Here is a 26,120-nt window from a genome sequence, read left to right as displayed (position 1 = left end):
AGGCTGATGGCTGCCAGTACAGCGGTGGTGGTGGGAGCCTCTCCCGCCTCCTCAGCAGCGCTAAGGATGTCCGACTGCAGCTTAGGCCTGCTCCCCGCTGGCAAGTGGACCTCCCCCGAGGGCTCCCGGGCTGCCAGAGGGATGTCTGATTGCCAGGTTAGGCCCAATCCCCTGGAGAGCGGGCCTAAGCCAGCAGGTGGTCATCCCCCGAGGGGTCCCAGACTGCAAGAGGGCACAGGCCGGGCTGAGGGACTGCCCCCCCCCCCAAGTGCACAAATTTTTGTGCACTGGGCCTCTAGTTATGATATGATTGCAAAACTCTTTTAATATACTAAAAAAATTGAATTGTACCTTTTAAATGTGTGAGTTATATATGGTATGTGAATTATATTTCAATAAAGCTGTTGTCAAAAAAAGTGATGTTCCATTTTGTATTCCTGCAAGGTATATGAAATTACTATTGCCTATTTTAATGTTAATCAACACACACTAAGAAATTTACCAATTTGTTAAACTGGATCAGAGATTTTGCTCCCCCTGGACATCCAGCAATGTCTGGAGACACTTGTGGTTGTCACTGCTGGGGTGGGGGATGCCACTGGCCTCTAGTAGAGGTCAGGGGTGCTGTAAGCACACTGTGAGGCATAGGCAGCTCCCTACGCCACGTACTCATCCAACCCAAAAGGTCGCTACTGTCAAGGTTAAGAAACTAGAAATAGCATTTTGTTTTAACTTAAATTTCTTTGATTATTCATAAGGTTATTTCCCCTTATGTTTAATAATTAGATATATTTTATATGTTTCTGTTCACATTTCTCAATTTGCATGAGTTTCTTATATTAGTAAGATGTTAACTCTTTATTTTATTTACTGAGTTTATTTTCTTCCTGTTGTTTTCTTGTAAATTTTAAGCTTTATATAGACTATCAATATGTTTTTGTTTGGTCAGACATCACTTTTTAATTGTATATAGTTCAGGAAGTTCTTCCCCCAGCTGCCTCCCCCTCCCCCTTTAATCTCATTTTTTAGTTTTTTAAATATATTTTTATTGATTTCACAGAGAGGAAGGGAGATGGAGAGAGAGATTAAAACATCAATGATAAGAGAGAATCATTGATTGGCTGCCTCCTGCACAACCCCTACTGGGGATTGAGCCTGCAACCTAGGCATGTGTGCTTGATTGGAATCAAACCTGGGACCCTTCAGTCCACAGGCCGACGGTCTATCCACCTAGCAAAACTGGCTAGGGCCACATTTAACTTTTTAAATGCATATATAATTTATTGTAATGTGTATTATGAGATAATTTTAGGAATACTTTTTTTACTAAATAGTAATGTCTGGTTTTCTTTCTTTTGGAGAAACATTTGGCTTACACAGTGTATTTCAGGTTCAAGATAACCTTCAAAAAAATGAAGCTTTCCAAGGGTTTATGCAAGGGAGGGCATGTGTAATGACTCCTTGTCTTCCTTAACAATGGAGTGCAATAACACTCCACAATGTAGTTGGATGTTTGTAACTCACCTAACAGAGTAAAAGCAGTGGTCACAGGTATCACCATGTCAGTCTTGCAGAAATATGTAAATAAATATCAAAGCTGGAAATGGAAATTGTTTGCAGTTTGAGGTAAATAACTCATTACTTAATGAATTTTCTGATATGATCAAAAAGTTGGAAGAAATGAAACTCTGTGTGTGTATGTGTATTTGGTAAGAAGGAGGACAATATTTCTATTTAAGAAATTAAAGGGGCCCTGGCCAGGTGGATCAGGTGGTTGGAGCATCATCCCATACACCAAAAGGTTGTGGGTTTGATTCCTAGTCAGGGCACATACCTAGGTTGCAGGTTTGTTCCCTGTGGGGGCGCAAATGGGAGGCAACTGATCAATGTTTCACTCTCACATCAAAGTTCATCTCTCTCTCATTTTCTCACATTTGTCTCTCTAAAGTCAATAAAAACATATCAGTTGAGGATTTTGAAAAAGAAAGAAATTAAAGGGGTTCTTATTACATAATACAGAAATTTTATAAGTCTTTGATAATCTATCAGTTAAGTGATGAATGGGAATAAGTATAGATATCTTCCTATTGTTGTACAGATGGAGAATGAATTAGATTCTGCTCGTTCTGAAATAGAACTCCTCAGAAGTCAGATGACAAATGAGAGAATCTCCATGCAGAATCTAGAAGCTTTGCTGGTGGCCAATCGGGACAAAGAATATCAGTCTCAGATAGCGCTTCAAGAAAAAGAATCTGAAATTCAGCTGCTTAAAGAACACCTGTGTTTGGCAGAAAATAAAATGTGAGTTTGTTAGCAGTATAATAACAAAGTCATATTCCTTAAATTTTTGATACTTTATTGGTTAGTAGAATTTTAAAGCTGGAATTTATATAATTTAAGCATCCATAATTAGCCATTAATTAAAATGAGCACCAGAAATATTGTGATTTGCCAAAAATTTAGTGCTAGTTTCTATTATATGTTTAGCTAAATTGATTTAAATTTAAGTTTAACCATTGTGTTAATTGTTTCCAATAGAGCTTTGGGTATAATAAGATGTCTGGTCTAAAATATTGTCTTTAGGAAATATTATAACCAGATTAGAAAAATATACACTTCTGAAGCCAGAAGAATTTTTCTATATATGAACCCACGTGGTGTTGCTCCCTAATCTTTCCATTTGTCACACTGTATTTGCTTGTGTACCTATAATTGTACACACTAGGTACTTGCAAGGACTCCTGCATTCACAGAATACTGAAGACTTTCCTTAGAGCATGATTGTGGCTGCTTCTTCCAGCATCCCAGCACCATTAGCAGCTTATTCCATGACCCTGCTGGAAGGGTGGGTGGAAATGCCTGCCTGGAGAGTGAATGTTCTATTGTAAACTTGGTCACCTCTCACCAAAAACAGAGGCATGGGGGCCCCAAGCCTCTGTTCTTACCTGTCTCCTCTATAACACTTTTTCATCCAGCCTCAACTCTGCCCTCCTTTCTGAGCTTGGGGCCTGGGGAGGGTCAGGAATCACGGTCTCAGGAATCAGCCACTCACAGGAGCCCCTGACTGAGCCCAACCTGCAAAGCCAAAGCCAGTTCCTTCAGAAACTGTTTCCAGGTTATGGCAGCTGTTGCTGAGTCCTTCTTGGTCACTGCCGCAGGGCTGTTGTGCTACCTTTAACCGGTTCTGCCAGGTCACTTTCTCAAGCCAGAGGTGGAAATCTCTTAAGAAGGTAACCCTTAAAGACTACCTTCTGTTTTAGACTGGCTGGTCAGTACTGTCCCTTACCCTGGTAAACACGATCAACTTGTGTGTTCTAGAGTGCTGTCCTGGGAACAAGCAGAGAGGGTAGAGCGCTCCGCACAAGCAGCATTCGTCTCCCGTCGTTATCTTCCTGATGACAGTGCGCCGTGTTATGGGGGTTTGTGGCATGGATTAGCCCTAAAGGAGAGCCTGTTAAATGGAGGAGAGTGTGTGTGGGAATATCAGATTTAATTCTGAGTGTACATAAAGCACTTGGTTCATCTAATATATAAAAGACCATGTGAATCATGGTGCTAGTGAATTCCAGTTTTGATTATTTGGTTATACCATTACTCAAGAGTACAATACTTTAAAGTACTTCTATAAAAATAACTAGATGCCCAGTGCACAGATCCGTGCACTGGTGGGGTTCCTCGGCCTGGCCTGTGGGGATCAGCCAAAACCGACTCTCTGACATCCCCCATGGGTCCCGGATTGCAAGAGGGCAGTTTTCAGGTGACACACCCCAGAATCGGACTCCCTCTTCTCTTCTCCCAATATTATGTCACTTTCTCTCTGTATCAGTCTCGCTTCTTTCATCTCACTTTACTCTAAGTTTGGTGGTAACTGACAACTTGTGGGCATTTGGCTGTAAAATGCAATTATTTAACAAACAGGATTTACTTAGCGTGGAATCTAGTCAGCCTAGGGCAGGACCTTGCTCAATGTCAGGCTCCTGCCCTGGCCCTTCCGCCCAGGTGGAGTCCTGTGGGGGTGGGAACCTCCTTCTTCCCAACTGAGCTGCTCCTTTGCCTCCTTCCCTCCTCGGAGGTTGCCTGCTGGCGCTACTGTCCGCCTAGAAGGAGGGAAGCTGCAGCCAGTTTCCCAGCTGAGAATGGTAGTGGGAAAATTCACTGCCTCCACTGGAAATCGATATTAAGCACATGGGCCGGTGTGGGCACCAGACGTCGGGGGCCACAGCTAGTAAGCCCTGCACATCTCATCATTTAGCTAATTGAGTCAAAAAGTTACTGTAAGGGCCAGACCCACGACCTCTGCAATGGGCTAGAGGCCCAGTGGGGAGCCAGACCCGAAGTAGGGAGCCAATGGGCTAGAGGTCCGGTGCACGGATTCATGCACTGGTGGGGTCCGCCGGCTTGGCCTGTGAGGATCGGGCGGAAACCAGCTCTCTGACATCCTCTGAGGGGTCTTAGATTGTGAGAGGGCGGTTCACAGGTGACGCACCCCAGAATTGGGCTCCCTCCTCTATGGTCCAGGTATATCACCCAAGAACCGCAGCTGCCAAGTCACTGTACTCAACAGCTCCTGCTTTGAGCATCTACCCCCTGGTTGTCAGTGCGCACCATAGCCACTGGTTGGTTGGCTGGTCGGCCAGTCGCTTAAACTTTTATATATATATATATATATATATATATATATATATATATATATATATAGATGTGCAGTAAATAGGTAATAGAGATTGATAATAGATAATATTACTTCATGTAAACACAAAGAAACTGACACAGAGAAAGTTTAACTAATTGAGTGTGATTGGCATACCTTAAGCTTTTCCAGTAGGCTACTTTGTACATTTACTACACCTAAAATTGGCATATACGTCCATAAAGATCACAGTTTGGCTTGGATCCAGCTGAGAACATTGCCAACATGGTTCAGAAGTTCTAGACTTTTAAAAGTCTAATCAACTCTCTTACATTCTTTTACACAGGGCCATCCAGAGTAGAGATGTGGCCCAGTTCAGGAATGTCGTCACGCAACTGGAAGCTGATTTAGACATCACCAAAAGACAGCTAGGGACCGAGCGCTTTGAAAGGTAAGTTGGTCTCTATCCAGTATTTAGGCTGGGAGCATTCTTTCTTAGATAACAACAGATTCTGGTTATTCCATGATGGCTAGGTTTTAAAATGTGAATTGAACTTCAGTTTTGCCACTGGATTAATAATGCCACTGGATATAAAGTTTAAGAAATTCTATTTTAAACATTTTGCTTTAGGGATAGGGCTGTGCAAGAACTTCGCCGCCAGAATTATTCAAGTAATGCTTATCATTTGAGTTCTACACTAAAGCCAAATACAAAATGTCATTCACCGGAACGTGCTCACCACCGATCTCCTGACCGAGGCCTGGATCGATCTCTAGAAGAGTGAGTGGTTTAAGGGTCCATTCTCTGGGGACCATATAGCAATATATACAGTGACTATTTGAGGATGTAAGGAAACTCAGTAACAGTCTGTCAGGAATAGTGCTATTGAAACATGATTACTTATGTTCACATAAAAAGAAAGTATTTTGACTATTAGTTTTATATAAATATTCTAAAGTGAAAGATCTTTATTTTACCTGATTACATAATTATATATTTTAAATCTGATTTTCTTGTTATTTCTACATCAATTTGTATTAATTTTAATTGATAAATTAATTAAATAATTTAACTTTGATTAAAAAAATTGGTTTATTTTTATACCACCCTAAATGTGAATGCTTTATGAAAGTAATAATATTAGAGGTAAAATTTTAGATACATTTCTATATGTCACAAATTTATAATAACATTTTTATTTGGAAATAATTTCAAATTTACAAGCAGTAATGAAAATAAAAATAAAATAATACAATGGACATCTGTATACCATTTACCCATATTCTCTATTGTTAAAATTTTACCAAATTTGCTTTTTATGTGTTTGAGACAATACATGTGCTGTCTCACACATTCACACTCTTGCACATGCTCCCTCTCTCTCCATACCCACATTTTTCCAAAAAAACAATAATTCAAGTTCCAAACCATCCTCACCTTGCCTTCTTCCATTCTGTATTTGTAAGTCCTTTCTTCTACAGTGGGTACCCTGGCTCATCAACACATTTACTCCATATCAGCATAGTTACTCCTTTCTTTAATCCCAGAATGCATAAAAAATGTTTCAAAATTTCTCACCTATGTTACCACAATAAGCAGACCAACATTTTTTAAAAGTTCGGGATCTGGCCCTGGCTGGTTGCTCAATGGTTAGAGCATTGACTCAGAGATAGAAGGCTGGCAGGTTTGATTTTCAGTCAAGGGCACGTATCTTGGTTGCAGGCTTGATCCCCAGCCCCCACATGCAGAAGGCAACCAATAGATGTGTCTCTGTCACATCAATGTTTCTGTCTTCTCCCTCTCCCTCTCCTCCACTTTCTCAAAAAAAAAAAAAAAAAGGAATAAAATATCCTGGGTTGAGGATTTTAAAGTTCAGGATCTGTTTGCAACTCTTCCTTCCTATCCCCATATGTCTTAAGGCCTAAGTCTTCCAGGCATATAGTTAAATATCCTATATAATAAAGTGGTGATATGCAAATTGACTGTCACACCCTCGCACAAGATGGCCGCCCCATGTGGTCACAAGATGGCCAGCAGGGGAGGGCAGTTGTGGGCAATCAGGCCTGCAGGGGAGGGCAGTTAGGGGTGACCAGGACTTCAGGGGAGGGCATTTGGGGGCGATCAGGCCTGCAGGAGAGAGCAGTTGGGGGGGACCAGGCCTGCAGGGAGGGCAGTTGAGGGCAACCAGGCTGGCAGGGGAGGGCAGTTAGGGGCGACTGGGCCAGCAGGGGAGCAGTTAGGCGTCAATCAGGCTGGCAGGGGAGTGGTAAGGGGGTGATCAGGCTGGCAGGCAAAAGCGGTTAGGGGCAATTAGGCAGGCAGGCAGGGGAGCGGTTGGGGGAGGGATGTCCGACTGCCAGTTTGTGAGAGGGATTGTGAGAAGGATTGTGAGAGGGATGTCCGACTGCTGGTTTGTGAGAGGGATGTAAGAGGGATTATGAGAGGGATTGTGAGAGGAATGTCCTACTGCCGGTTTATGAGAGGGAGGTGAGAAGGATTGCGAGAGGGATGTCCGACTGCCGATTTAGGCCCGATCCCGCACAGATATCGGGCCTAAACCAGCAGTCAGACATCCCCCGAGGGGTCCCAGATTGGAGAGAGTGCAGGCTGGGCTGAGGGACACCCCTCCCCCCAGTCCATGAATTTCATGCACTGGGCCTCTGGTTGGTTTAATAAATTACTCAATTACTTTTTTTCTTTCTCTGTGGATATGGTATATATATTTGAAATATAATTAGATTTCTTTGTTTCAGTTTGTTTTCATTTTTTCTCTTCCTGGTATTTTCCTTGATTTGATTTAATTTTTGACTTTGTAGGTTGATATGCCTTCAAAAGCCAAAACTTTGTAAAAGTAATACTCAAAGTGTCACTCTCTCTTATGTGCTTTCTATCTCACCCCTCCACTGAGAAGGTTTGTTTTTGTGTTTTGGTTTCATTTTTAATTTCTAGTTTTATTGCATTGTGATTAGAGAATATGTTTATAATATTTCTATTTAATGGAAACTACTGATGTGCTCTTTGTACTTTACTACATGATCAATTTCTGTGACTAGTTCATGTGCACTTAAAAAGATATATTCTTTCTTCTCAATGTATAGTGTGTATATATCTAAAAGATTTCTTTTAAATTTTATTTAGCTCTTTTATATTGATGCTTAATTTTTGTCCACTTGACCTGCTTCACTACGAATGGTGTTTTAAAATCTATTTTTTGTACTTTTTTTCTTGTATCTCCTACAAATTTTGTATTATTTAGTGTAAAACAAAGTGTTGCATAGATATTCTGAACTATCATACCTTCATTATGGAATGTGGTACTTTTATGAAGTGTCCTTTTCTGATACATTTATTTTTTGGAGGGGGTAGGGACTGGACATCTACTTTGTCTGTTATTAGAGTTACAACTCCGGTATCCTTATTGTCTTCATTTGCTTGGTAAAGCTTTGTCCAACTCTTTATTTTTAACTTTTTTCAATCACTGCATTTGAAGTATCTCTCTTATATATAGTACTAGAGGCCCGGTGCACAAAAATTTGTGCACTCGGGGTGGGAGGGGGGGTCCCTCAGCCCGGCCTGTGCCCTCTCACAGTCTGGGACCCCTCAGGAGATAACGACCTGCTGGCTTAGGCCTGCTCCTGGGTGGCAGAGGGCAGGCCCAATCCCTAGGTGCAGCCCCTGGTCTGGGTGGCAGAGGGCAGGCCCAATCCCTAGGTGCAGCCCCTGGTCGGGCTCAGAGCAGGGCTGATTGGGGAGTTGGGGGCGCCGCCCCCTGTCATGCACAGAGCAGGGCGGATTGGGAGGTTGCGATGCCACCCTCAGTCATGCTCAGGGTAGGGCCGATTGGGGGGTTGGGGCACCGCCCCCTGTCACACTCAAGGCAGGGTCGATGGGGAGGTTGTGGCGCCACCCCCTGTCATGCACAGAGCAGGGCCCATCAGGGGGGTTGGGGCTCCGTACCCTGTCATGCACAGAGCAGGGCCAATCAGGGGGTTGGGCGCTGCCCCCTGTCATGCACAGAGCAGGGCCCATCAGGGGGTTGGGGAGCTCCCCCCTGTCACTCACAGAGAAGGGCCGACAGGGGAGTTAGGGCACCGCCCCCTGTCACACACAGAGCAGGGCGGATAAGGCAGTCACACCATCACTGGATCACGCTGATCCAGTGCCAGGAGGCCTCATGGCTCCGCTGATCCTGGTGCTGGGAGGCATATTACCCTTTTACTATATAGGATAGAGGCCTGGGGGCAGGCTGGTTTGCCCTGAAGGGTGTCCTGGATCAGGGTGGGGGTCCCCACTGGGGTGCCTGGCCAGCCTGGGTGAGGGGCTGATGGCTGTTTGCAGCTGGTCACACACCCTTCAGGGTGGGGGTCCCCACTGGGGTGCCTGTCCAGTCTGGGTGAGGGGCTGAGGGCTGCCTTCAGGCTGGCGATTGACTGCAGCTCCCAACCGCTCCTTTTTTTTCTTTCTTTCTTTTTTTTTTTTTATTCTGGGCCAGCTTTAGCTCTGGCTCTAGCTCTGAGGCCTCGGCTGCTGAAAGCTGGTATCTGGTTTGTTTGCATTCTATAATCGAAACAATGTATAACTCCAGCTCTGAGATCCCGGCGGCTGAAAGCTGGTTTCTGGGGTTTTGTTTAGCTTCTATATTTGTTACAAAGTTTCAAACTGCCAGCTCAGAGGCCGGCAAGGCAGGCGGGGAACGTTGGAGTCCTCCTTCACTGAAGCAAGCAAGCCTCCTGTTCGCTTCCAGCTGCCTGGCTGCCGGCCGCCATCTTGGCTGACAGTTAATTTGCATATACTCACTGATTAGCCAATGAAAAGGGTAGCGGTCGTACGCTAATTACCATGTTTCTCTTTTATTCGTGTAGACTAGAGGCCCAGTGCATGAAATTCGTGCACGGGGTGAGGGGACCCCTAAGCCCGGCCTGCACCCTCTCCAATCCAGGACCTTTTGGGGGATGTCCAACTGCAATCTGGGACCATGGGCTACTAACTGCTTGCCTGCCTGATCACCCCTAACCACCTCTGCCTGCCTGCCTGCCTGATTGCCCCTAACTGCTCTCCTTCTGGCCTGATCGCCCCTAACCACCTCTGCCTATCCCTGCATCCAGGACCCAGGATTCCCTCCTCTAGCCAGTCACAGGCACCTGGGACCCGGGCTCCCCTCCCTCTAGCAGGCCGCAGGCACCCAGGACCCGGGCTGGCTTCACCCACACCGGCTGCAGCCACAGGGGATTGTAGGTGGGCAGCTTCGCCCGGGCTGCAGCCACAGGCACTGGCTTCCAGGACCGCAGGGCGGGTGGCTCGTTCCTCTCCTGGGCCACAGCCCCAGCTGCTGGTGCCCAGGACTGCGGGGCGTGCGGCTTGTCCCTCTCCTGGTCTGTAGGCACAGGTGCAGCTGCTGGCACCCAGAACCGCAGGGCGGGTGGCTTGTCCCTCTCCCGGGCTGCAGCCCCAGCTGCTGGTGCCTGGGACCACGGGGCAGGTGGCTTGTCCCTCTCCTGGGCCCCAGGCACAGGCGCAGCCACTGGCACCCGGGACTGTGGGCAGGCGGTTTGTCCCTCTTCTGGACTGTAGCCTGGCTAGTCCGTATTCCTCTCTCACGAGCTAATTTTGCCTGGCTGGTCCCCATTCCTTTCTTGCAAGTTCATTTGTGCCTGGCTTGTCCCCATTTCTCTCTCACGAGCTCATTTGTGCCTGGCTGGTCCCCATTTCTCTCTCCCCAGTGTTGAGTGTCTGAACTATTACGGCATGATGGTGTGACAGCATGAGGGTGTGACAACCATTTGCATATTAACTCTTTATTATATAAGACGAATGGCCCTGTGCACAAAATTTGTGTGCGGGTGGGGTTGTCCCTCAGCCCGGCCTGTACCCTCCCCAATCTGGGACTCCTTGGGGGATGGCTCCTAACCGCTTGCCTGCCTGCCTGATCACCCCTAAGCACTCTGCCTGCCGGCCTGATCACCCCCAACTACCCCCACTTCCAGCCTGATCACCCCCAACTGCCCCCCTCCTGCTGGCCTGATAACCCCCAACTGCCCCCCCCCCCACCCCGCCAGTCAGATCACCTCTAACCACCTCTGCCTCAGCCTGCCACCATGACTTTGTCCAAAAGGTCTCCCGGTCTAATTAGCATATTATCCTTTTATTATATAGATAGTATGGATTTGAATTTTGCGTTTTGGGCCATTTTGAAATTCTTTTTTTTTTAAAAAATAAGTGAGTTAAGCTCCTTCACATTATTGAGATGAATGTTAAATTTGGTCTCAACTCTGTTATATCATCTTAGGATAATTGTGTTTATTATGTGACATTGACTGTATTTCTCAATTTGTTTATACTTCTTTGCTTTTGAACATTTGTTTGGATATTCAGGAAGGACTGTGTTTTATTATAGTGGCTACCTTTATTTTATTTTAAAAGTTTTACTATTTATTTTTTATCTTTATTTTCTTTTGTTTTTAATTGACTTTATTTGGTAACATTGGTTCACAAACCATATAGGTTCTAAGTGTACAACTCAATAATACATTATCTGAATACTGTTTCATACACCAACAACCCCAAGAAAAGTCTTTTTTTATCCACATTTTCCCACCCTTTGCCTACCTCCAACTACCCACAACCTCCCTTTCCCTCTGGCTATCATCACTCTGTTGTTTGCATCTTTGTGTTGTATGTTTTTTGCTTAATCCCTTCACCTTCTTTCATCCAGTCCCCCAAAACTCCTCCCCTCTCACTGCTGTCAGTCTGTTCCATACTAGTATATCCATGCCTCTGTTTCCATTTTGTTCATCGGTTTATTTTGTTCACTAGATTCCACATATAAGTGAGATTATGTTTTATTTATCTTTCTTTGACTGGCTTATTTCACTTAGCATAATAATATCCAGGTCTATTCCTGCTGTTGCATTAGGTAAAATTTCTTTTCTTTTCTTTTTTAACAGCCACATAGTATTCCATTGTGTAAATGTCCCACAGCTTTTTTTATCCTCTCATCTACTGATGGGCACTTGGGCTGTTTCCCGACCTAGGATATTGTAGATAATGCTGCAATGAACATAAAGGAACATATATTCTTTAGTATTCGTGTTTTGACATTCCTAGGATATATTCCTAGAAGTGGGATCATTGCGTCAAAAGGCAGTTCTATTTTAAATTTCTTGAGGAAATTCCATATTGTTTTTCACAGTGGCTACACCATACTGTATTCCCTCCAACAGTGCACTAGGGTTCCCTTTTCTCCACATCCTCACCAGCACTTGTTGTTTGTTGATGTATTGATGGTAATCAATCTGATAGGTGTGAGGTAATATCTCATTATGGTTTTAATTTGCATATCTGATGAATATTGACATTGAGAATTTTTTTATATGTCTATTGGCCATATCCTATTTGGAAAAGTGACTATTTTTTCATTTTATATCTGTATTGTTGAAAGACAGATGTCCCTCTTTATTCTCCCATTGCCCCCCTCTACCCTCTTTCTCTTCCCCCCTCACCCCAGGCCTTCACCACCCTATTGTCTGTGTCCATATGTAATGCATATATGCATATAAATTCTTTGGTCAATCTCTTCCCATCACTCCTCTCCCTCTTCCCTGTGAGATTCATCCGTCTGTTCCACGTTTCCATGCCTCTGATTCTATTTTATTTATCAGTTTATTTTGTTCATTAGATTCCTTGTCTGTTTATTTTGATTTTTAGATTCAATTGTTGTTAGATATGTATTTGTTGCGATTTTATTGTTCATATTTTTTTCTTTTTTATTCTTCTTCCTCTTCTTAAAGAATACCCTTCAACATTTCATGTAATACTGGTTTGGTTGTGATGAACTCCTTTAGCTTTTTGTTGTCTGTGAAGCTCTTTATCTGACCTTCAATTCTAAATGATAGCTTTCCTGGCTAGAGTAATATTGGTTGTGGGTCATTGTTTTTCATCACTTGGGGTGTTGTGTGTGTGTGTGTGTGTGTGTGTGTGTGTGTGTGTGTGTGTGTGTTTAATCTTTATTGTTGAGAATATTACAGATGTCCCCTTTTTTACCCCCATTACCTCTCTCCACCTGGTTCTAGCCCCACACCAGGCCTTCACCACCCTACTATCTGTGTCCAGATCTTTAGTTAATCTCTTCCCACTCTGCCCTCCCCACTTCCCTCTGAGATTGTCAGTCTGCTCCATGCTCCCATGCCTCTGATTCCACTTTATTTTGTTTTTGATTTCTCCACTTTATTTTGTTTTTGATTTCTAGATTCAATTGTTGATAGCCATGTATGTTGACATTTTATTGTTCTTATTTTTTCTCTTCTTCCTCTTCCTCTTCCTCCTCCTCCTACTCTTTCTCCTCATCCTCCTCTCAGATAAAGGTAGTCTAGTTTCATCTTTTTGCATGTGTCTGTCCAGTTTTCCCAACACCATTTGGTGAAGAGACTGTCTTTAGTCCATTGTATGTCCAATATCATCAGGGATATTGGCCTGTAATTTTCTTTCTTTGTAGTGTCTTTATCTGGTTTTAGAATTAGGATAATGCTGGATTTGTAAAAAGAGCTTGGAAGTATTCCTTCCTGTTGAATTTTTTTGGAATCAATTGAGGAGGATAGGTGTTAGTTCTTTGAATGTTTGGTAAAATTCTCCTATAAATACATCCAGTCCAGGATTTTTGTTTGCTGGGAGTTTTTAAATTACTGCTTCAATTTTATCAGTTGTTATTGGCCTACTCAGGTTTTCTGATTGTCCCTAATTGAGTTTTGGAAGATTACAGGTTCCTAAGAATTTGTCCATTTTGCCTAGGTTGTCCAGTTTGTTGGCATAAAGTTATTCATAGTATTTGCTTACAATTCTTTCTATTTCTGTGGTGTCTGATGTTATATCACCTCTTTAATTTCTGATTTTATTTATTTGGGTCCTCTGTCTTTGTTTCTTGATGAGTCTGGCTAGAGATTCATCAGTCTTGTTTATTTTTTCAAAGAACCAGCTCTTAGTTTCATTGATCTTTTATATTGTTGTTTTCTCTTTCTCTCTATCATTTATTTCCACTCTGATCTTTATTATTTCCTTCCTTCTACTTCCTCTGGGCTTTTCTTGCTGCTATGTTTCTAATTCATTTAGTTGTAGAATTAGTTTATTAGTGCTTTTTCTTTTTTTTAATATATTTTATTGATTTTTTACAGAGAGGAAGAGAGAGGGATAGAGAGTTAGAAACATCGATGAGAGAGAAACATCGACCAGCTGCCTCCTGCACATCTCCTACTGGGGTTGTGCCCACAACCAACGTACATGCCCTTAACCGGAATCGAACCTGGGACCTTTCAGTCCGCAGGCCGACGCTCTATCCACTGAGCCAAACCGGTTTCGGCTATTAGTGCTTTTTCTTATTTCTTGAGCTAGCCCTGAAATAAATGCTATGGAAATACATGCTATGCACTTCCCTCTCAGGACTTCTTCTGCCATGTCCCATAGGTTTTGGGTGGTTGTGTGTTTATTTTCATTTGTTTCCAGGGAGTTTGTAATTTCTTGCTTGATCTCATTGGTAACCCATTCATTGTTTAATAATATGCTATTTAGCCTCCATGTATTTGAGTGTTTTTGAGTTTCTTTATTGTAGTTGATTTCTAACTTCTTGCCATTGTTTTTCAAGAGGATGCTTGATATTATATCAATCTTCTTTAATTTGTATAGACTTGTTTTGTGCCCTCACATGTGGTCTGTCTTTGAGAATGTTCCTTGTGTGCTTGAGAAGAATGTATATTCTATTGCGTTGGGGTGAAATGTTCTGTAAATATCAGTTAGTTCACCTGATCTAAGTGTGTCTTGTAAGGCCTCCTCCCCAGGAGGACCTGATAAACCCTTCAAGATGGCATGGTTTCCAAGCCAGAGCCACACTAGGGGAGTGCCTGTGGCAGTAGCAAGGGCTTTTTGGCCAGGAGAGCCCACCCTGAGACTCCTGCACAATTGGATTGTCCCTCACACACACACACATACCCATGCACATCCACACACTCACCCTCTCACTCACTCACTCATTCACTCACTCACTCACTTACACTCTCCCCTACTCCAGTCCTGCCAGCCACCATATAAGAATCCTCCCTTTGCCCATTAAAAAAAAATGTTTTTATTGATTTTAGGTAGGAAGGGAGAAGGAAAGGGAAATAAAAACATCAATTATTAGAGAAAATCATTGATCAGCTGCCTCCTGCACACCCCCCATAAGTGGTTGAGCCCACAACCCAGGCATGTGCCCTAACCGGGAATTGAACTGTGACCTCCTGTTTCATGGGTTGACGCTCAATTCTGAGCCACACCACCCATCTTTTAATTGAGTTGTTGTCTTCCTGGTTTTGAGTTATATAAGTTCTTTATATATTTTGGAATTTAAGCCCTTATGAGATGTATTATTGGCAAATATGTTCTCCCATACAGTGGGCTCCTTTTATTTTGTTGATGGTTTCTTTTTTTAAATTTCTTTATTGATTAAGGTATTACATATTTGTCCTTATCCCCACCCCCCACCCGCACTCATGCCCTCACCCCCCTGTTGTCAGTGTCCATTGGTTAGGCTTATATGCATGCAATACAAGTCCTTTGGTTGATCTCTCCCCCTTACCCCAACCCTCCCCTACCTTCCCTTTGAGGTTTGATGGTCTGATCAATGCTTCTCTGTCTCTGGGTCTGTTTTTATTCATCAGTTTATGTTGTTCATTATATTCCACAAATGAGTGAGATCATGTGATATTTATCTTTCTCCGACTGGCTTATTTCGCTTAGCATAATGCTCTCCAGTTCCATCCATGCTGTTGCAAATGGTAAGAATTCCTTCTTTTTTTACCACAGTGCAGTATTCCATTGTGTAGATGTACCACAGTTTTTTAATCTACTCATCTGCTGATGGGCACTTAGGCTGTTTCCAAATCTTAGCTATGGTGAATTGTGCCACTATGAACATAGGGATGCATATATCCTTTCTGATTGGTGTTTCTATTTTCTTGGGATATATTCCTAGAATTGGGATTACTGGGTCAAATGGGAGTTCTATTTTTAACTTTTTGAGGAAACTCCATACTGTTCTTCACAATAGCTGCACCAGTCTGCATTCCCACCAGCAGTGCACTTGGGTTCCTTTTTCTCCGCATCCTCGCCAGCACTTGTCATTTGTTGATTTGTTGATGATAGCCATTTTGACAGGTGTGAGATGGTACCGCATTGTCATTTTGATTTGCATCTCTCAGATGATTAGTGACTTTGAGCATGTTTTCATATGTCTCTTGGCCTTCCTTCTGTCTTCTTTCAAAAAATATCTATTTAGGTCCATTTCCATTTTTTGATTGGGTTGTTTATCTCTCTTTTGTTAAGTTATATGAGTTCCCTGTATATTTAGAAATTAAACCCTTATTGGTGATAACATTGGCAAATATGTTCTCCCATGCAGTGGGCTTTCTTGTTGTTTTGTTGATGGTTTCTTTTGCTGTGCAAAAGCTTTTTATTTTGATGTAGTCCCATTTGTTTATTGATTTATTGATGAGAGCCTTTATGAAGGTGTGAGGTGATATTTCATTGTGCTTTTAATTTTCATTTCTCTGATGATTAGTGACACAGAGCATCTTTTTATATGTCTATTGGCCATTTGTATGTCCTCTGAAGAAGTTTCTAGTAAGATGTTTTGCCCATTTTTAAATTGGATTGTTTGTTTGTTTTTTTTAAGGTGTTGAGTTGTCGGGTTCCTTATAAATTTTGGATGTTAATCCCTTACCAGCGGTATCATTGGTGAATATATTCTCCCATTTAGTGGGTTGGCTTTTCACTTTGTTGATTGTTTCCTTTGCTGTGTAAAAACTTTTTAGTTTGATGTAGTCCCATTTGTTTATTTTTTCTTTTGTTTCCCTTACCCAAGGAGATATGTAAAATATATATATAATATTTCAGATTTTACTGCCTATGTTTTTTTTCTAGGATTTTTATGGTTTTGAGTCTTACACTTAAGTCTTTATTCCATTTTGAATTTGTTCTTGTGCTAGGTGTAAGAAGGTGGTCTAGTTTCATTTTTATTGCATATATCTGTTCAATTTTTGAACACTATTTAATAGACTGTCTCTACCCCATTGTATGTTCTTGCCTCCTTTGTCAAAGATTAATTGACCATAAAGGCAGGCTTTACTTTGGGTTATCTATTCTGTTTTTATGCCAGGATCATGCTGTTTCTAGTACCATGTCCTTGTAGTATAGTTAGATATTGGGTAGCATTATTCCTTCAACTTTGTTCTCTTTCTCAAGATTTATGATGCTATATAGGATTTTTTGCAGTTTCATGTTCATTTTTGGAATATTTGTTCTAGATTTGTGAAATATGCCATTGGCATCTTGGTAGGAATTGCATAGTTTACTTTGGGTAGTATAGACATTTTAATGACATTAATTTTTACTATCTATGAACATAGTATATGCTTCCATTTATTTGTATCTTCTTCAGTTTCTTTCTTCAGTTGCTTTTAATTTTCCATTGTTGTGTCTTTTACATACTTGGTTAAATTTATTAGTACATACATATTTTTTGATGAAATAGTAAATGGGATTTTTGTGTGTGTGTTTTTGTTTGTTTGTTTTTATTTTTTTTAGTTTCTCTTTCTGGTAGTTCATTATTGGTATATAAAATGCAACTGATTTCTGGATATTTACTTTGTATCCTGCTATTTTACTGCATTCCTTTATCAGTTCTAATAGTGTTTTGGTGGAATCTTAAGGGTTCTCTATGTACCGTATTACGTCACCAGTAAAGAGTGGTAGTTTTAATTTCCAATTTGAATGCCTTTTATTTTTTTTTTTTTGTCTGATTGCTGTTGCTAGGACTTCCAATACCATGTTGAATGAGAGTGGTGAAAGCCGAGATCTCTCTCTTGACCTTTAGGGAAAAGCTTTTAGTTTTTGACCATTGTATAATGCTGGCTGTGGGATTGTCATATGTGGCCTTTATTATGTTGAGGTATGATCCCTCTATTCCTACTTTGCTAAGAGGTTTTATCATAAATGGGTACTAGATTTTATCAAATGCTTTTTCTGCATGTATTGGTATGATCATGTGATTTTTACCCTTTTTTTAAAAAATGTTATGTATTACGTTTATTGATGTGGATATAGTATCAACCTTGTATCCCTGGAATAAATCCCACTTGACCATGGTATATGATATTTTTAATGTATTTTAATTTTTAATATATTACTGGATCTGGTTTGCTATTTTGTTGAGGATTTTAGCATTTATGTTCACCAGGAATATTAGCCTCTAATTTTCTTCTTTTGTAATATCTTTATCTGGTTTTGGATTTAGGATAATGCTGGCCTCGTAAAACGAGCTGGTGAGTCTTCCCTCCTCTTGAATTTCTTAGAATAGTTTATGAGGTATAGGTATTAATTCTTTTTTGAATGTTTTGTAAAATTCACCTATGAAGCCCTCCTGTTCAAAACTTCTGTTTGATGGGAGGTTTTCTTTTTTTAAAAATTCTTTATTACTGCTGCAGTTGCATCAAGTGTAACCAGTCTATTCTGATTTTCTGATTCTTCCTGATTCAGTTTTTGAAGATTGTATGTTTTTAGGAATAGATCCATTTCATCCAGATTGTCCAATTTGTTGGCATATAGTTGTCTATGTTTTCTTACACATTTTTTTGTATTTCTTTGGTGTCAGTTGTTAATTCTCCTCTTTAATTTCTGAATTTATTTATTTGGGTACACTCTCTTTTTTTCTTGATGAGTCTGCTTAAAGATTTGTCAATATTGCTTATTATTTCAAAGAAGCAGCTCTTAGTTTCATTGATCTTTTGGGTTCCTTTTTATGACTCTATTTTTAAAATTTCTATTTTAATCTTTATTCCTTTCTTTTTACTCACGTTAAGCTTTGTTTGTTGTTCTTTTTCAAGTTTCTTTAAGTGTAAAGTTAGATTATTTGAGATGTTTCTTATTTCTTGACATAGGCATGTAATGTGCAATTTCCTCTTAAGACTGCTTTTGCTATGTCCCATAGATTTTGAGTTGTTGATTCTCATTTTCTTTTATTTCAAGGTATCTTAAGAAATCATCCTTGATTTCATTTAAACCCATTCATTATTTAATCTCTGTGTCTTTGTGTGCTATTCAGATTTGGGGGGTGGGGGAGGTGGGGGGCAGTTGGTGATTGATTTCTGGTTTCATACCATTATAGTCAGAGAAGGTTCTTGATATGATTTTAATCTTCTTAAATTTATTGAGACTTGTTTTGAAACTTGTTTGGTCTATCCTAGAAAATGTTCCATGTGCCCTTGATAAGAATGTATATTCTGCTGCTTTATGGTGAAATGCTCTGATGATATCAATGAAATCTATTCCATCTATTCTGTCATTAAAGGTCACTGTTTCCATGTTGATTTTCTGTCTGGAAGATGTATCTCCTGATGTAATTAGGGTATTAAAATCCCCTACTATGACCATATTATTGTCGATTGCTCCATTTATGTCCCTCAAGATTTTCTTTATATATTTAGGTGCTTCTATGTTGGGTTCATAAGTGTTTACAGGGTTACATCCTCTTTACCATTATATTGTCCTTCTTTGTCTCTTATTATAGCCTTTGTTTTAAAGTCTATTTTGTCAGATATAAGTATTGCTACTCCAACTTTTTCCCCCTTTTTTATTTGCATGACAAATCTTTTTTCATTCTTTTACTTTTGCTTTCATATGAATTTTTTTTTATTTTTTCAACCACCCAATGTCTTTTGATTGAAGCATTTAAGCCATTTTCATTTGAAGTGATTATTGTAAGGTACAAATTTATTGTGATTTTTTTCTTTATTATTATGTACCTCTTCTCCTCCTTCTTCTGCTCCTTCTGCTTCTTCTTCATGAAGATCCTTTAACATCCTATATAATAAAAGGCTAATATGCAAATTGACCGAATGGCAGAACGACCAGTCGCTATGACGTGCACTGACCACCAGGGGGCAGATGCTTAACTGGTGGTGAGCACCAGAAGCTGGGCTCACTGCTGGCAAGCACAGCAGTGGTGGCGGGAGCCTCTCCTGCCTCTGTGGCAACACTAAGGATGTCCGACTCACGGCTTAGGCCCGCTCCCCCTGGGGAGTAGGCCTAAGCTGTCAGTCAGACATCCCCTGAGGGGTCCCAGACTGTGAGAGGGTGCAGGTTGGGCTCAGGGACCCTCCTCCCCCCAAGTGCATGAATTTTGTGCACCGGGCCTCTAGTTTATTATAATACTAGGTTAGTGGTAATGAACTATGTTAGCTTTTTCTTGTCTGGGAAGTTCGTTATTTCTACATCAATTTTAAATGACAGCCTTGTTGGGTAAAGTAGTCTTGGGTATATGTCCTTGCTTTTCATTACAGTGAATATTTCATGCCAATGCCTCGTGGCCTGAAATTTTTGTTGAGAAATGAGCTGACAGTCTTATAGGAGTTCCCTTGTAGGTAACTAACTGTCTTTCTCTTGCTGGTTTTCAGATTATCTCTTTGTCTTTAAACTTTGCTATTTTAATTATTATGTGTCTTGGTGTGGGCCTCTCTGGGTTCACTTTGTGTGGGACTTTCTATGCTTCTTGGACTTATATGTATTTTTTGTTCATCAGCTTAGGAAAATTTTCAGCCATTATTTCTTCAAATAGGTTTTTGAAACTGCTTTTGCTCTTCTCTGTATATTGCGGATGTTGATAAGCTGCATGTTGTTCCAAATATTTCTTAAACTGTCCTTATATCAAAAAATGTTTTTGCTCCTTTAATTGAGTATGTTCTGCTACCTTGTCTTCTAAATTGCTGATTTGCTTTTCAGCTTTATCCAATCTATTGTTTATTCTTTCTAGTGTATTTTTCATTTCAGATATCAAATTGTTCATTTGCAACTGGTTCTTTTTTATGGTTTCTATGTTTTGTTGTTGTTGTTGTTGTTTTAATGCTTGCTATCTCTTTTTTAAGTTATCACTAAGTTCCATGAACATCCTTATAACCATTTTTTTGAACTCTTCATCTGATACAATGCTTGTTTCCATTTCATTTAGCTCTTTTTCTGGACATTTCTCTTGTTCTTTCATTTAGTTTGTCTTTTTATCTCCCCATTTTGTCTACCTCTTTGTATTTGTTTCTGTGTATTAGGTAGATCTTCTATGTCTCCCAATCTTGGTAGGATGGTGTCCTATGGAACTTAATGGCACAGTCTCCTTGATCACCTGAGCCGGGTACTCCAGTAATATCTCTTGTGTATGTTATGTGAGCTCTTTTGTCATAATTGAGTGTTGAGTTTGCTATGGTCCTATTTTGTGTGTGTGTTTTATCTTCAAGTTTGCTGTCTATGAGTATTCATCTTGACCACAGTGTACAAGCTGCTATACAGGTGCTGACCATGTGAACCAGAATTTGCCTCAGCAGGATCTGATGCCTACTGAGATCTGCCTTTGGTTATGATACTTGTTAAGCTAATTGTATCCTGCTTTGATGTTGTCTGAAGTTGTCCACTGGGTGTGTCTATTCTGGTGCCTTTTGGGAGGTACCCTGGTCAATGTCAGACACTGCCTGTGACCTGCCCTGGGCAACCTTTTTAGAGCTACAAAGCAATCCAGTTTGTGGCTAACTCTGCTGGGCCTTGGTGTGTGTGAGATGGATCAATATGTGCACCACGTCTGGCTTCCACCACTACTGAGCCCGGGGTCAGGTCAGCAAAGGCATAAAGGGCCCAGAGATCCATCTCTGCCAGCCTTCACCTGCCAGCTGCCTGTTAGGTTCTGTCACTAAAAGAGCCTCTAGGTGGGGATGAGTGGTGCTCACCATATTGATATAGGTCAAAACTCATGCCAATGCTGGGACTGAGGCCGCTCGGCAAATGTCCCAGGTTATACTAAACCTAGCTACTCCCTGCCAAGTGCCCATAGACCTTTGTGGTGGGGTGGTGTCTCAGGGAGTCATCAGAATGAGGATAGTAGATTTTATCAGGCCCAAACACACCAAGATTTGACTGTTAAAGGAAGGGCTCTGCACCAGTTTGGCATGCAAGGGGGGAAAAAATGACCCTGTCCTAGTGCGACACAACACAGTCTGTCCTAGATCCTGCCCAGACCTCCTCGGCAGGGCGGAGCTGCCTGGAGTCATGGGGGTAGGATCACCTGGAGCCTAGAGAGTGGGGCTAATGTATCTGCTGTGAGAGGAGGCACTGGTCAGTTTCATGGGAAAGTGGGGGGAATGGACCCGCCACAGAGCCACACAACTCAGTCCCTGAGTCAGCTCATACATCTGCACCCTGGCCCAGAAAGATGACTCCTCAGCAGGAAATCCAGAGGATGGGGCTATTGTATTCACCCAGGCTGATGCCATAGGGAGAGGAGTCCTCCCCTGAGGAATGATGGCGTCTACAGTGTGGAAAAGGGACTCAGCACAGAGATCCTGGTGGCTGTCTCTTCAGCTCTCTCCCCAGAGCCATAAACCCCAGTCTGTCCTCATGGGACTCTAGTCTGCTTTACCCTCCCTCTCTCGGTACTCAGGGTGTGTAGCTGTGAACAAGATTTTGTGTGTTGGCTCTTTAAGAGTGTACCTGGTCTGTTTCTTGTCCCTATAGTTTTGCCTTTTCCAGATGTCATAAAAATGGAATCATCATATGTAGCCTCTAGTGGCTAAATTTCACCCAACGTAATATATTTCAGATTTTTTTCAGGTTGTTGTATGCATCAGATCTTGTTGAATATTCCTTTTACCCACTGAAAAGTATTCTACTGTAGGGATCTACCAGTTTTGTTTTATTTTCCTTTTTACTTGGAAAGAATTATAGACTTACCTGGAGTTATTAAAATAGTTAAAAAGGGAGTTCCCCATATCCTTCCCCCAGCTTACAAGGTAATATCTTACAAACCAGGAAATTAACATTGGTAAAATACAGTTAATTTTAACTCATATTCAGTTTCACTTGTTTTTCCATGTTTTCATTTATGTGTATTTATAGTTTGTTTGTTTTTTATACACGACCCATATTTCACCACCACAATCAAGACACCTAATTGTTCCATCAGCACCAAGGAACTCACTCTCTTATGATACCACTTTATAGTTAGTCAAAGCACACACACACAGTCCCCCAAGAAAATAATTTCTTCTTCACCTCTATAATTGTCATTTTGAGAATGTTATATAAATAGAATCACAAACACTATGTAACTTTTTGAAATTGACTTTTTTTTATTTAACACAATGTCCATGAGATCCATTCAAGTTGTATTTAATAATAGTTGATTCCTTTTTAATATTGGATATGATTCCAAGATATGGATGTATTACGGTTTGTAAACACTGAGCAAAAAAATACATTGTATTTGTTTTTCTTCACAGAAGCTGGGAGAAAAATCATAAGTATTGCCAAAGTAATGTTAGAGTTTAATTTTATACATGGTGAAATCGTGGAATTAAAAATGTTAATCTGCACAAATTTTCTTCTCTCTCATAGGAATCTTTGCTATAGAGATTTCTGACATGCGAAAAGATTCTTCACATCCTTGGGAAAGGTCAAAATGTCAATCTGATTTTTTTGCTATATGATTGCATTTATCTTTTGAATCCTTGACATTGTTAAATGTATATATTAACTTCGTGCCTCTGAATCTCTGTTCTCATGTGCCATATTGCAGTGATCAGAGATGACTTATAAAAACAAAAATGCATGTGGCTCTTTCTACCCATACAGTAATAGTGAGTGTAAAATCCACTTACTTCACTATTGAACACTGTTATGTTACCTATCCGGAGTAAATAAAGAAGCTGATGAAAAGAAGGAAAAGTGTTCTTTACAAAACTGATTTTTTTCCTTTCTTGGTCTCTCATATAATTGGATGGTTTTTTCTTTGTTATTTATCCTTTCTTGGCTGGAGAAGTTCTACCAAAATAGGCACAGTTTACTGACACTGGCCTGGGTCCCAATATGCCACTTTGGACCCAGCCTGACGTAAATTCCAGGCCATAATCTGACTTCAAAGCAGCAGATAGTAGGAGTGTGTCAGGATTTTTAAAACCATAATATTGTACCACTGATTAACATACATTTCTACAATTGTGTTTACCATACTATTTTTAGAAAGACAGATGATGCTGTATCTGTCAAGAATGTAAGATTTTTTTAAATCTGTATTTTTAATAAGGTTTCTTTAAAACATTAAAGTACTGCAATCAACTTAATTGCCATTTTATTTTTTTATTTTTTGCCTGTGGTAGGTGTTTGTTATATAGAGTAAGTCCAGTGATCTTTCCTCATTTCCACTAAAATTGCCTAAATCTCTTCCCATTTCTGTCCATTGATTTTGGATTAAGAGCCTGAACACTAATGCATTTTACTAACATTAGCTATTTGTATTCTTGCCATTTATTAAAAAATATCTGTCATTAATAGTATTCATAGAATGTAGACAGTTTCTCATTGTATACAGTCACTATTCAGTATGACTACATTAATGAAGGATAGGTTCCTGGTTTAGGTCTTGTTTAATCATTAACACTGTGATATTTTACCATAAGGCCATACTACATATTTACTTTAGTTTGATATTTAAAAACCTTGAGGTTTATTCATCTAATTAAAGACTCTCATTACAGATTGGTTTAAAAATTGAATAATTTAAAATATGATGTCCTTTTATAAACATTTTACACAATAATACACAAAGAGTTGTTGGTTAAAAAAAATTGTTGGTACTAATATTAAATAATGTATTGATAAATATGCAAAATTAACCTTTGCTAGTGATGCAGTGACCTGAGCACTACGTCATTACAACATTAATTTTAATCTGTCCACCTCCTAGATGACCTGACAAGGAGCTGAGTGTCACCTGTCACACGTACTTTACATGTTGTATGTGGAGGGCAGTATGTCGGGAAAAGGGCATGAGATAAATAAGAATGAAGTATGTAAGCAAATATTTCCATACTTGATTAAAAGTATACTGTACTTGACTTGTGCCATTAATTACCAAATATTTAAAAGGAAAATTATTTGGTAAGTATAAAGAGGCCAATATTATCCAAAGGTAGGGAAACCTCAACTGTATTCTATGTTAAAACTCAAAGAAAAAATGTTTTCTTATAATCATATTTAAGGACATTCATTATTTTAAATCAGATTCATGTCATATGATATAAATATATATTAACCTATTGATAAGGTTGAGATCACCTAATGCAATAAAATGCACAATACAAAAACTATACCGAACATATTCTTTCTTTGATAACAAAGAAATCTGGAAAAGAGCTCTCAACTTTGAAATGTCATGTTTAATCCAAAACATCCATTCTTGCTGAAGTAAAGGTGTTTTGAAAGAGAATTGTTAACCCTCTGAGTTAATATCTCACAGGCACTAAGTTTCAATACATCTAAACTAAATTCAACAATGTGTCCTCTTGCAGTCTCTACCCTTGTTTCCCACATAGACACTATGTCAGATGCCTAAATCCTTAGCCCAGATGCCATTAGAAGTCACTCCCTTCCCTTCTCACTGCACAATTTAGTCAACCTAAATGTCACTTCCTCCTACATATTGAAGAAATTAAAGAAAACCTAAATAGTGGAAAGACATCCTATGTTCATGGACTGGGAGCCAAATATTGTAAAGATGGCAATGTTCCTCCCAGCCATCTTGAGATTAAATAGAATTCATTTTGAAATTCCAATGGAGTCCATCTTTTTTTCCCCCACAGAAATGGAAAAGCCAATCATAACATTCATATGGAATTTCAAGAGACCCATAATAGCTCAATCATGAAACAGAAGAACAAAGTTGGAAGATCCACATTTACAATTTCAAAAACTTACTGCTAAGCTACAGTTACCAAAATAATGTAGTATTAACATGAGGATAAACAAGGATCAATAGAATAGATTGAGAGTCCAGAAATAAACCCATACTTCCATGGTCAATTGATTTCAACAGGGGTGCCTAGACCATTCACTGGGGGAAAAGAACAGTCCCTTTAGCAAGTGGTGCTGGGACAATTGGAAAACCACATGCTAAAGAATGAAGCTGGACCCTTACCACACACCACTTACAAAAATCAACTCAAAATGAAATATATACCTACATTTTAGTGCTAAAACTATTAAGCTATTCAAAGAAAACATACAGGCAAACCTTCATGACCTTGGATTTCATAATTGTTTCTTAAATATGACTTAAATGACAAACAACTTCCAACATAGATAAATTGGCCTTCATCAGAATTAAAAACCTGTGCATCAAAAGACACTACAAAGAAAGTGAATGAAGGACAACTAAATAATGGAAGAAAATATTTGCAAATCATATATCTGGTAATGGTGTAGTATCCAGAATATATAATTTTTATAACCCAACCATAAAAAATTCCTCACTTTAAAAATGGGCAAAGGACTTGGGTAGACATTCTCCAAAGAAGATATACTAATGGTTAATAAGCACATGAAAAGACACCTAATGTCATTAGTCATTAGGGTAATTGAGATCAAAGCTATAACATA

The 26,120-nt window shown here is 40.2% G+C and overlaps 1 protein-coding gene across 3 annotated transcripts in view; it reads left to right on the top strand.

Annotated features, from left to right (window-relative positions):
• LOC102419945 (testis-specific gene 10 protein) overlaps window positions 1–23,678 on the top strand; it is a 123,540-nt gene extending 99,862 nt beyond the window's left edge. For all 3 annotated transcript variants that reach the window (XM_023761521.1, XM_023761520.1, XM_006097734.3), the window contains 4 exons: window positions 2,099–2,301; window positions 4,977–5,081; window positions 5,262–5,411; window positions 23,082–23,678. In XM_023761521.1, coding sequence (XP_023617289.1) covers window positions 2,099–2,301; window positions 4,977–5,081; window positions 5,262–5,411; window positions 23,082–23,106 — 483 coding nt within the window. In that variant the 3' untranslated portion in view covers window positions 23,107–23,678. The remainder of the gene's footprint in view (window positions 1–2,098; window positions 2,302–4,976; window positions 5,082–5,261; window positions 5,412–23,081) is intronic.
• Window positions 23,679–26,120: the final 2,442 nt, after the last annotated feature.

This window comes from Myotis lucifugus, unplaced genomic scaffold (assembly GCF_000147115.1).
Source record: "Myotis lucifugus unplaced genomic scaffold, Myoluc2.0 scaffold_210, whole genome shotgun sequence".
In the NCBI taxonomy this organism is placed as follows: domain Eukaryota; kingdom Metazoa; phylum Chordata; class Mammalia; order Chiroptera; family Vespertilionidae; genus Myotis; species Myotis lucifugus.
Note: the sequence above shows the minus strand (reverse complement) of the source record. Positions and strands in the feature narration are given on the sequence as shown.